We start from the raw sequence: 13,005 nt of genomic DNA, 5'->3' as shown, positions 1-13,005 counted from the left end.
GGGAGATAGAGAGAGGGATAGAGACTGGGGGAGATAGAGAGAGGGATAGAGACTGGGGGAGATAGAGAGAGAGGGATAGAGACTGGGGGAGATAGAGAGAGGATAGAGACTGGGGGAGATAGAGAGAGAGGATAGAGACTGGGGGAGATAGAGAGAGAGGATAGAGACTGGGGGAGATAGAGAGAGAGGATAGAGACTGGGGAGATAGAGAGAGAGGATAGAGAATGGGGGAGATAGAGAGAGAGGATAGAGACTGGGGAGATAGAGAGAGAGGATATAGACTGGGGGAGATAGAGAGAGAGGATAGAGACTGGGGAGATAGAGAGAGAGGATAGAGACTGGGGGAGATAGAGAGAGAGGATATAGACTGGGGGAGATAGAGAGAGAGGATAGAGACTGGGGAGATAGAGAGAGAGGATAGAGACTGGGGGAGATAGAGAGAGGATAGAGACTGGGGGAGATAGAGAGAGAGGATAGAGACTGGGGGAGATAGAGAGAGAGGATAGAGACTGGGGGAGATAGAGAGAGGATAGAGACTGGGGGAGATAGAGAGAGAGGATAGAGACTGGGGGAGATAGAGAGAGAGGATAGAGACTGGGGGAGATAGAGAGAGAGGATAGAGACTGGGGGAGATAGAGAGAGAGGATAGAGACTGGGGGAGATAGAGAGAGAGGATAGGGACTGGGGGAGATAGAGAGAGAGGATATAGACTGGGGGAGATAGAGAGAGAGGATAGAGACTGGGGGAGATAGAGAGAGAGGATAGAGACTGGGGAGATAGAGAGGATAGAGACTGGGGAGATAGAGAGAGGGATAGAGACTGGGGGAGATAGAGAGAGAGGATAGAGACTGGGGGAGATAGAGAGAGGGATATAGACTGGGGGAGATAGAGAGAGAGGATAGAGACTGGGGGAGATAGAGAGAGGATAGAGACTGGGGGAGATAGAGAGAGAGGATAGAGACTGGGGGAGATAGAGAGAGAGGATAGAGACTGGGGGAGATAGAGAGAGAGGATAGGGACTGGGGGAGATAGAGAGAGAGGATAGAGATGAAGAGAGAGAAATGGAGAGAGAGGATAGAGATGAAGAGGGTGGAGAGAAGATGTATGTGGGGAAATGTTTGTTTGTAGTGTGTGTTTGTTTGTAGTGTGTGTGTGTTTGTAGTGTGTGTGTGTGTGTGTGTTTGTTTACCTCTACAGCAGATGGTTAAGCAGTTCCACTCATGGGTAGAGACGATGTGATGAGTTAGGACTAACAGCTACGTTAGAGAACTGTGTGTGTGTGTGTGTGTGTGTGTGTGTGTGTGTGTGTGTGTGTGTGTGTGTGTGTGTGTGTGTGTGTGTGTGTGTGTGTGTGTGTGTAACCAATCCCAATCACTCAGGACTCCTTCTGATTAAATAATGATGTTTTTTATTCAGCGTCGTCATACCATCGAATAACTAAATTAAATACTTTAAACGTTTAAACTTTGTCACTAAATAAACACACATTTAATTGATCGAACTCAATATTATACTTTTTGAAAAACAGCTGTCTAGATATTTAACGCCTTATCGGATAAAGACAATTAAACAGAATAGTCAAAACAGACACACAATAGATACAAATACACCGACGTGGATAGGAAGTGTTAGCAGACACTATAGAGAGGATTCATTTATAAGAGTACACAACAGTGGAATGGGTTAGAGGTCAGGGGTCAGGCTGAGTCCTGCAACAGGTCATGGTTGAGGAGCCCAGGGATTGAGGCGTACATCTCTTTCTCTCTGTCTCTCTCTCCCGTCCTCTCTCTTCTCTCCAGCTCTCTGTCTCTGTCCGTGTCCAGCACAGACATACTGGATGTAGGCTTCCTGCTGGCCACCTTAGTGCTGGGGTCCTTAATGGGGTCCTTCACACCAGGGTCCTTACTGGGCTGGAGAGGCAGCTTCCCTTCCAACCAATGGGTTACCATGTCCCCTTTACCCTGAAGAGATAGGTTAGGGGTCAGCGGTTAGACGTTAAGGTTGAGAGAGGTCAGTGGTTAAAGGTCGTGGTTGAGAGAGGTCAGCGGTTAAAGGTCAAGGTTGAGAGAGGTCAGTGGTTAAAGGTCAAGGTTGAGAGAGGTCATTGGTTAAAGGTCAAGGTTGAGAGAGGTCAGTGGTTAAAGGTCAAGGTTGAGAGAGGTCAGTGGTTAAAGGTTGAGAGAGATCATTGGTTAAAGGTCAAGGTTGAGAGAGGTCAGTGGTTAAAGGTCAAGGTTGAGAGAGGTCAGTGGTTAAAGGTCAAGGTTGAGAGAGGTCAGTGGTTAAAGGTTGAGAGAGGTCAGTGGTTAAAGGTCAAGGTTGAGAGAGGTCAGTGGTTCAAGGTTGAGAGAGGTCAGTGGTTAAAGGTCAAGGTTGGATAAAATTATCTGCTAAATGTCTTCAGGAAGTGGTCTTCACTTTTTACAGCCTTCTTCTGAAATCTATTACATTTAACAATTTCCTCATCAATCTATCAGTCTACACACAATACCCCATAATGACATCACAGGACCCCATAATGACATCACAATACCCCATAATGACATCACAGGAACCCATAATGACATCACAATACCCCATAATGACATCACAGGACCCCATAATGACATCACAATACCCCATAATGACATCACAATACCCCATAATGACATAGTGAAAACATTTTTTTCTTATTTTATTGCAAATGTATAAAGCATTTAAAACAGAAATACCGTATTTGCATAAGTATTCAGACCCTTTGCTATGAGACTCGCAATTGAGCTCTGTGCATCCTGTCTCCATTGACCATTCTTGAGATGTTTCTACACCTTGATTGCACAACTCAGTTGCCCTGAGTCTGCACAACTCTGTCAGGACCTAGGATCAAGGGACACACTCAAGTTTTTTAACACTACATCTCTTGACACATTGATGAAAATAATCATGGCCTCTAAACCTTCAAGCTGCATACTGGACCCTATTCCAACTAAACTACTGAAAGAGCTGCTTCCTGTGCTTGGCCCTCCTGTGTTGAACATAATAAACGGCTCTCTATCCACAGGATGTGTACCAAACTCACTAAAAGTGACAGTAATAAAGCCTCTCTTGAAAAAGCCAAACCTTGACCCAGAAAATATAAAAAACTATCGGCCTATATCAAATCTTCCATTCCTCTCAAAAATTTTAGAAAAGGCTGTTGCGCAGCAACTCACTGCCTTCCTGAAGACAAACAATGTATATGAAATGCTTTAGTATGTTTTTAGACCCCATCATAGCACTGAGACTGCACATGTGAAGGTGGTAAATGACCTCGCGCTCCTAGACCTTAGTGCTTTTGATACCATCGATCACCACATTCTTTTGGAGAGATTGGAAACCCAAATTGGTCTACACAGACAAGTTCTGGCCTGGTTTAGATCTTATCTGTCGGAAAGATATCAGTTTGTCTCTGTGAATGGTTTGTCCTCTGACAAATCAACTGTAAATTTCGGTGTTCCTCAAGGCTCTGTTTTAGGACCACTATAGTTTCACTAAATATTTTACCTCTTGGGGATGTCATTCGAAAACATAATGTTAACTTTCACTGCTATGCGGATGACACACAACTGTACATTTCAATGAAACATGGTGAAGCCCCAAAATTGCCCTCGCTAGAAGCCTGTGTTTCAGACATCAGGAAGTGGATGGCTGCAAACTTTCTACTTTTAAACTCGGACAAATCAGCGATGCTTGTTCTAGGTCCCAAGAAACAAAGAGATATTCTGTTGGATCTGACAATTAGTCTGATGGTTGTACAGTCGTCTCAAATAAAACTGTGAAGGACCTCGGCGTTACTTTGGTCTCTGATCTCTCTTTTGACAAACATATCAAGACTGCTTTAAGGACCGCCTTTTTTCCATTTACGTAACATTGCAAAAATCAGAAACCTTCTGTCCAAAAATGCAGAAAAATGTATCCATGCTTTGCAATGCTCTACTTTCCGGCTACCCGCATAAAGCACTAAATAAACTTCAGTTAGTGCTAAATACGGCTGCTAGAATCCTGACGAGAACCCAAAAATTTATCATATTACTCCAGTGCTAGCCTCCCTACACTGGCTTCCTATCAAAGCAAGAGCTGATTTCAAGGTTTTACTGCTGACCTACAAAGCATTACATGGGCTTGTTCCTACCTACCTTGTTGATCTGGTCCTGCCGTACATACCTACACGTACGCTACGGTCACAAGACGCAGGCCTCCTAACTGTCCCTAGAATTTCTAAGCAAACAGCTGGAGGCAGGGCTTTCTCCTATAGAGCTCCATTTTTATGGAATGGTCTGCCTACCCATGTCAGAGACGCAAACTCGGTCTCATCCTTTAAGTCTTTACTGAAGACTCATCTCTTCAGTGGGTCATATGATTGAGTGTAGTCTGGCCCAGGAGTGTGAAGGTGAATGGAAAGGCACTGGAGCAATGAACTGCCCTTGCTGTCTGCTTCTACATCTGCATTGCTAGCTATTTGGGGATTTAGGCTGGGTTTCTGTACAGCACTTAGTGACATCAGCTGATGTAAGAAGGGCTATATAAATACATTTGATTGATTGGACTTCACCTGTGGTAAATTCAATTGATTGGACATGATTTGTAAAGGCACACACCTGTCTATATAAGGTCACACAGTTGACAGTGCATGTCAGAGCAAAACCAAGCCATGAGGTCAAAGGAATTGTTCGTAGAGCTCTGAGACAGGATTGTGTTGAGGCACAGATCTGGGGAAGGACACCAAAAAATGTCTGCAGCATTGAAGGTCTCCAAGAACACAGTGGCCTCCATCATTCTTAAATGGAAGAAGTTTGGAACCACCAAGACTCTTCCTGGAGCTGGCCGCCAGGCCAAACTGAACAATCAGGGGAGAAGGGCCTTGGTCAGAGAGGTGCTCAGAACCCGATGGTCACTCTGACAGAGCTCCAGAGTTCCTCTGTGGAGATGGGAGAACCTTCTAGAAGGACAACCATCTCTGCAGCACTCCCCCAAACAGGCATTTATGGTAGAGTGGCCAGACTGAAGCCACTACTCAGTAAAAGGCACATGACAGACCGCTTGGAGTTTGCCAAAAGGCACCTAAAGGACTATCAGACCATGAGAAACAAGATTCTCTGCTCTGATGAAACCAAGATTGAACTCTGTCCTGAGAAACTCCCCAAATACAGGTGTGCCAAGCTTGTAGTGTCATACACAAGAAGACTCAAGGCTGTAATCACTGCCAAAGGTGCTTCAACAAAGTACTGAGTAAAGGGTCTGAATACTTATATAAATGTGATATAAAAACCCAAATAATGTTTACCTTTTTGTAAAAGTAATATTTCAGTTCTTTTGTATTTGTAATACATTTGCAAAACATTTCTAAAAACGTATTTTTGCTTTGTCATTAAGGGGCATTGTGATGTCATTAAGGGGCATTGTAATGTCATTAAGGGGCATTGTGATGTCATTAAGGGGCATTGTGATGTCATTAAGGGGCATTGTGATGTCATTAAATGGTATTGTGTGTAGATTGATGAGGGAAAAATGATGTAATCCATTTTAGAATAAGGCTGTAACGTAACAACATTTTTAAAAAGTCCAGGGGTCTGAATGCTTTCCGAATGCAGTGCATGTATCCTGTAGGTATCCTGTATATATCCTGTATATATCCTATATATCCTGTATGTATCCTATATATCCTCTATATCCTGTATATATCCTATATATCCTGTATATATCCTCTATATCCTGTATATATCCTGTATATATCCTGTATATAGCCTGTATATATCCTGTATATATCCTGTATGTATCCTGTATATCCTGTATATATCCTGTATATATCCTGTATATATCCTGTATATATCCTCTATATCCTGTATATATCCTGTATATATCCTGTATATATCCTATATATCCTGTATATATCCTATGTATCCTGTATATATCCTCTATATCCTGTATATATCCTCTATATCCTGTATATATCCTGTATATCCTATATATCCTGTATATATCCTATGTATCCTGTATATATCCTCTATATCCTGTATATATCCTCTATATCCTGTATATATCCTGTATATATCCTGTATATATCCTGTATATATCCTGTATGTATCCTGTATATATCCTGTATGTATCCTGTATATATCCTGTATATATCCTGTATATATCCTATATATCCTGTATATATCCTCTATATCCTGTATATATCCTGTATATATCCTATGTATCCTGTATATATCCTCTATATCCTGTATATATCCTCTATATCCTGTATATATCCTCTATTTCCTGTATGTATCCTGTATGTATCCTGTATATATCCTGTATGTATCCTGTATATATCCTCTATATCCTGTATATATCCTCTATATCCTGTATATATCCTATATATCCTGTATATATCCTGTATATATCCTGTATATATCCTGTATATATCCTGTATATATCCTGTATATATCCTGTATATCCTGTGTATATCCTGTATATATCCTGTATATATCCTGTATGTATCCTGTATATATCCTCTATATCCTGTATATATCCTCTATATCCTGTATATATCCTATATATCCTGTATATATCCTGTATATATCCTGTATATATCCTGTATATATCCTGTATATATCCTGTATATATCCTGTATATATCCTGTATATATCCTGTATATATCCTGTATATCCTGTGTATATCCTGTATATCCTGTATATATCCTGTATATATCCTCTATATCGTGTATATATCCTGTATATATCCTGTATATATCCTGTATATATCCTGTATATATCCTCTATATCCTGCATATATCCTGTATATATCCTCTATATATCCTGTATATATCCTGTATATATCCTCTATATCCTGTATATATCCTGTATATATCCTGTATATATCCTGTATATAGCCTGTATATATCCTGTATATATCCTCTATATCCTGTATATATCCTGTATATATCCTGTATATATCCTCTAAATCCTGTATATATCCTGTATATATCCTGTATATATCCTCTATATCCTGTATATATCCAGTATATATCCTGTATACATCCTGTATATATCCTGTATATATCCTGTATATATCCTGTATATATCCTCTATATATCCTCTATATCCTGTATATATCCTGTAGATATCCTGTATATATCCTGTATATATCCTCTATATCCTGTATATATCCTGTATATATCCTGTATATATCCTGTATATATCCTCTATATCCTGTATGTATCCTGTATATATCCTGTATAAATCCTGTATATATCCTGTATATATCCTCTATATCGTGTATATATCCTGTATATATCCTGTATATATCCTGTATATATCCTGTATATATCCTCTATATCCTGTATATATCCTGTATATATCCTCTATATATCCTGTATATATCCTGTATATATCCTCTATATCCTGTATATATCCTGTATATTTCCTGTATATATCCTGTATATAGCCTGTATATATCCTGTATATATCCTCTATATCCTGTATATATCCTGTATATATCCTGTATATATCCTGTATATATCCTCTATATCCTGTATATATCCTGTATATATCCTCTATATCCTGTATATATCCTGTATATATCCTGTATATATCCTGTATATATCCTCTATATCCTGTATATATCCTGTATATATCCTGTATATATCCTGTATATATCCTGTATATATCCTCTATATATCCTCTATATCCTGTATATATCCTGTATATATCCTGTAGATATCCTGTATATATCCTGTATATATCCTCTATATCCTGTATGTATCCTGTATATATCCTGTATATATCCTGTATATATCCTGTAGATATCCTGTATATATCCTGTATATATCCTCTATATCCTGTATATATCCTGTATATATCCTGTATATATCCTGTATATATCCTGTATATATCCTGTATATATCCTCTATATCCTGTATATATCCTGTATATATCCTGTATATATCCTGTATATATCCTGTATATATCCTCTATATCCTGTATATATCCTGTATATATCCTCTATATCCTGTAGATATCCTGTATATATCCTGTATATATCCTGTATATATCCTGTATATATCCTCTATATCCTGTATATATCCTGTATATATCCTCTATATCCTGTATATATCCTGTTTATATCCTGTATATATCCTGTATATATCCTGTATATATCCTCTATATCCTGTATATATTCTGTATATATCCTGTATATATCCTGTATATATCCTGTATATATCCTCTATATCCTGTATGTATCCTGTATATATCCTGTATATATCCTGTATATATCCTGTATATATCCTCTATATCCTGTATATATCCTGTATATATCCTGTATATATCCTGTATATATCCTGTATATATCCTCTATATCCTGTATATATCCTGTATATATCCTGTATATATCCTGTATATATCCTGTATATATCCTCTATATCCTGTATATATCCTGTATATATCCTGTATATATCCTGTATATAGCCTGTATATATCCTGTATATATCCTGTATATATCCTCTATATCCTGTATATATCCTGTATATATCCTGTATATATCCTGTATATATCCTCTATATCCTGTATATATCCTGTATATATCCTGTATATATCCTCTATATCCTGTATATATCCTGTATATATCCTGTATATATCCTCTATATCCTGTATATATCCTGTATATATCCTGTATATATCCTCTATATCCTGTGTATATCCTCTATATATCCTGTATATATCCTCTATATCCTGTATATATCCTGTATATATCCTGTATATATCCTGTATATATCCTCTATATCCTGTATATATCCTGTATATATCCTGTATATATCCTCTATATCCTGTATATATCCTGGATATATCCTGTATATATCCTCTATATCCTGTATATATCCTGTATATATCCTGTATATATCCTGTATATATCCTGTATATATCCTATATATCCTGTATATATCCTGTATATATCCTCTATATCCTGTATATATCCTGTATATATCCTCTATATCCTGTATGTATCCTGTATATATCCTGTATATATCCTCTATATCCTGTATATATCCTGTATATATCCTGTATATATCCTCTATATCCTGTATATATCCTGTATATATCCTCTATATCCTGTATATATCCTTTATATATCCTGTATATATCCTCTATATCCTGTATATATCCTGTATATATCCTGTATATATCCTGTATATATCCTGTATATATCCTTTATATCCTGTATATATCCTGTATATATCCTCTATATCCTGTATATATCCTGTATATATCCTGTATATATCCTGTATATATCCTGTATATATCCTCTATATCCTGTATGTATCCTGTATATATCCTGTATATATCCTGTATATATCCTGTATATATCCTGTATATATCCTCTATATCCTGTATATATCCTGTATATATCCTGTATATATCCTGTATATATCCTCTATATCCTGTATATATCCTGTAGATATCCTGTATATATCCTGTATATATCCTCTATATCCTGTATGTATCCTGTATATATCCTGTATATATCCTCTATATCCTGTATATATCCTGTATATATCCTGTATATCCTGTATATATCCTGTATATATCCTCTATATCCTGTATATATCCTGTATATATCCTCTATATCCTGTATATATCCTCTATATCCTGTATATATCCTGTATATATCCTGTATATATCCTGTATATATCCTGTATATATCCTGTATATATCCTCTATATCCTGTATATATCCTGTATATATCCTGTATATATCCTGTATATATCCTGTATATATCCTCTATATCCTGTATATATCCTGTATATATCCTCTATATCCTGTATATATCCTGTATATATCCTGTATATATCCTGTATATATCCTCTATATCCTGTATATATCCTGTATATATCCTGTATATATCCTGTAGATATCCTGTATATATCCTGTATATATCCTGTATATATCCTGTATATATCCTCTATATCCTGTATATATCCTGTATATATCCTGTATATATCCTGTATATATCCTCTATATCCTGTATATATCCTGTATATATCCTGTATATATCCTGTATATATCCTGTATATATCCTGTATATATCCTGTATATCCTGTATATATCCTGTATATATCCTCTATATCCTGTATATATCCTGTATATATCCTCTATATCCTGTATGTATCGTGTATATATCCTGTATATATCCTCTATATCCTGTATATATCCTGTATATATCCTGTATATATCCTCTATATCCTGTATATATCCTGTATATATCCTCTATATCCTGTATATATCCTGTATATATCCTGTATATATCCTCTATATCCTGTATATATCCTGTATATATCCTGTATATATCCTCTATATCCTGTATATATCCTGTATATATCCTGTATATCCTGTATATATCCTGTATATATCCTCTATATCCTGTATATATCCTGTATATATCCTCTATATCCTGTATATATCCTGTATATATCCTGTATATATCCTGTATATATCCTGTATATATCCTCTATATCCTGTATATATCCTGTATATATCCTGTATATCCTGTGTATATCCTGTATATATCCTGTATATCCTGTGTATATCCTGTATATATCCTGTATATCCTGTATATATCCTGTATATATCCTCTATATCCTGTATATATCCTGTATATATCCTGTATATATCCTGTATATATCCTGTATATATCCTGTATATATCCTCTATATCCTGTATATATCCTGTATATATCCTGTATATATCCTGTATATATCCTGTATATATCCTCTATATCCTGTATATATCCTGTATATATCCTGTATATATCCTGTATATATCCTCTATATCCTGTATATATCCTGTATATATCCTGTATATATCCTGTATATATCCTCTATATCCTGTATATATCCTGTATATATCCTGTATATATCCTGTATATATCCTGTATATATCCTCTATATCCTGTATATATCCTCTATATCCTGTATATATCCTGTATATATCCTCTATATCCTGTATATATCCTGTATATATCCTCTATATCCTGTATATATCCTCTATATCCTGTATATATCCTCTATATCCTGTATATATCCTGTATATATCCTCTATATCCTGTATATATCCTGTATATATCCTCTATATCCTGTATATATCATATATATCCTGTATATCCTGTATATATCCTGTATATATCCTGTATATCCTGTATATATCCTGTATATATCCTGTATATCCTGTATATATCCTGTATATATCCTCTATATCCTGTATATATCCTGTATATATCCTGTATATATCCTGTAGATATCCTGTATATATCCTGTATATCCTGTATATATCCTGTATATCCTGTATATATCCTGTATATATCCTCTATATCCTGTATATATCCTGTATATATCCTGTATATATCCTGTATATATCCTGTATATATCCTCTATATCCTGTATATATCCTGTATATATCCTCTATATCCTGTATATATCCTGTATATATCCTGTATATATCCTGTATATATCCTGTATATATCCTGTATATATCCTCTATATCCTGTATATATCCTGTATATATCCTCTATATCCTGTATATATCCTGTATATATCCTGTATATATCCTGTATATATCCTGTATATATCCTCTATATCCTGTATATATCCTGTATATATCCTGTATATATCCTCTATATCCTGTATATATCCTGTATATATCCTCTATATCCTGTATATATCCTGTATATATCCTCTATATCCTGTATATATCCTCTATATCCTGTATATATCCTCTATATCCTGTATATATCCTGTATATATCCTCTATATCCTGTATATATCCTATATATCCTGTATATCCTGTACATATCCTGTATATATCCTCTATATCCTGTATATATCCTCTATATCCTGTATATATCCTGTATATATCCTGTATATATCCTCTATATCCTGTATATATCCTCTATATCCTGTATATATCCTGTATATATCCTGTATATATCCTGTATATCCTGTATATCCTGTATATATCCTGTATATATCCTGTATATATCCTGTATGTATCCTATATATCCTGTATATATCCTGTATATATCCTGTATGTATCCTATATATATCCTGTATATATCCTGTATATATCCTCTATATCCTGTATATATCCTGTATATCCTGTATATATCCTGTATATATCCTGTATATCCTGTATATATCCTGTATATATCCTCTGTATCCTGTATATATCCTGTATATATCCTCTATATCCTGTATATATCCTGTATATATCCTGTTTATATATCCTGTATATATCCTGTATATATCCTGTATATCCTGTGTATATCCTGTATATATCCTCTATATCCTGTATATATCCTGTGTATATCCTGTATATATCCTCTATATCCTGTATATATCCTGTGTATATCCTCTATATCCTGTATATATCCTGTATATATCCTGTTTATATATCCTGTATATATCCTGTATATATCCTGTATATATCCTGTATATATCCTGTGTATATCCTGTATATATCCTTTATATATCCTTTATATATCCTGTATATATCCTGTTTATATATCCTGTATATATCCTGTATATATCCTGTATATATCCTGTATATATCCTGTATATATCCTCTGTATCCTGTATATATCCTGTATATATCCTGTATATATCCTCTATATCCTGTATATATCCTTTGTATATCCTGTATATATCCTTTATATATCCTGTATATATCCTGTTTATATATCCTGTATATATCCTGTATATATCCTGTATATATCCTGTATATATCCTGTATATATCCTGTATATATCCTGTATATATCCTCTGTATCCTGTATATATCCTGTATATATCCTGTATATATCCTGTATATATCCTGTATATATCCTGTATATATCCTGTATATATCCTCTGTATCCTGTATATATCCTGTATATATCCTGTATATATCCTGTATATATCCTGTATATATCCTCTGTATCCTGTATATATCCTCTGTATCCTGTATATATCCTGTAT

General features: G+C 35.4%; 1 protein-coding gene across 1 annotated transcript in view; it reads right to left on the bottom strand.

The window, feature by feature from the left end:
* Window positions 1-1,402: 1,402 nt before the first annotated feature.
* LOC135534110 (atrial natriuretic peptide receptor 2-like) overlaps window positions 1,403-13,005 on the bottom strand; it is a gene marked incomplete at its 5' end in the record, with an annotated part of 35,231 nt that continues 23,628 nt past the window's right edge. Inside the window, one exon of the mRNA XM_064961245.1 lies at window positions 1,403-1,961. Coding sequence (XP_064817317.1) covers window positions 1,698-1,961 — 264 coding nt within the window. The remainder of the gene's footprint in view (window positions 1,962-13,005) is intronic.

This window comes from Oncorhynchus masou, unplaced genomic scaffold, assembly GCF_036934945.1.
Source record: "Oncorhynchus masou masou isolate Uvic2021 unplaced genomic scaffold, UVic_Omas_1.1 unplaced_scaffold_3018, whole genome shotgun sequence".
NCBI classification, from domain to species: Eukaryota; Metazoa; Chordata; class Actinopteri; order Salmoniformes; family Salmonidae; genus Oncorhynchus; species Oncorhynchus masou.
Note: the sequence above shows the minus strand (reverse complement) of the source record. Positions and strands in the feature narration are given on the sequence as shown.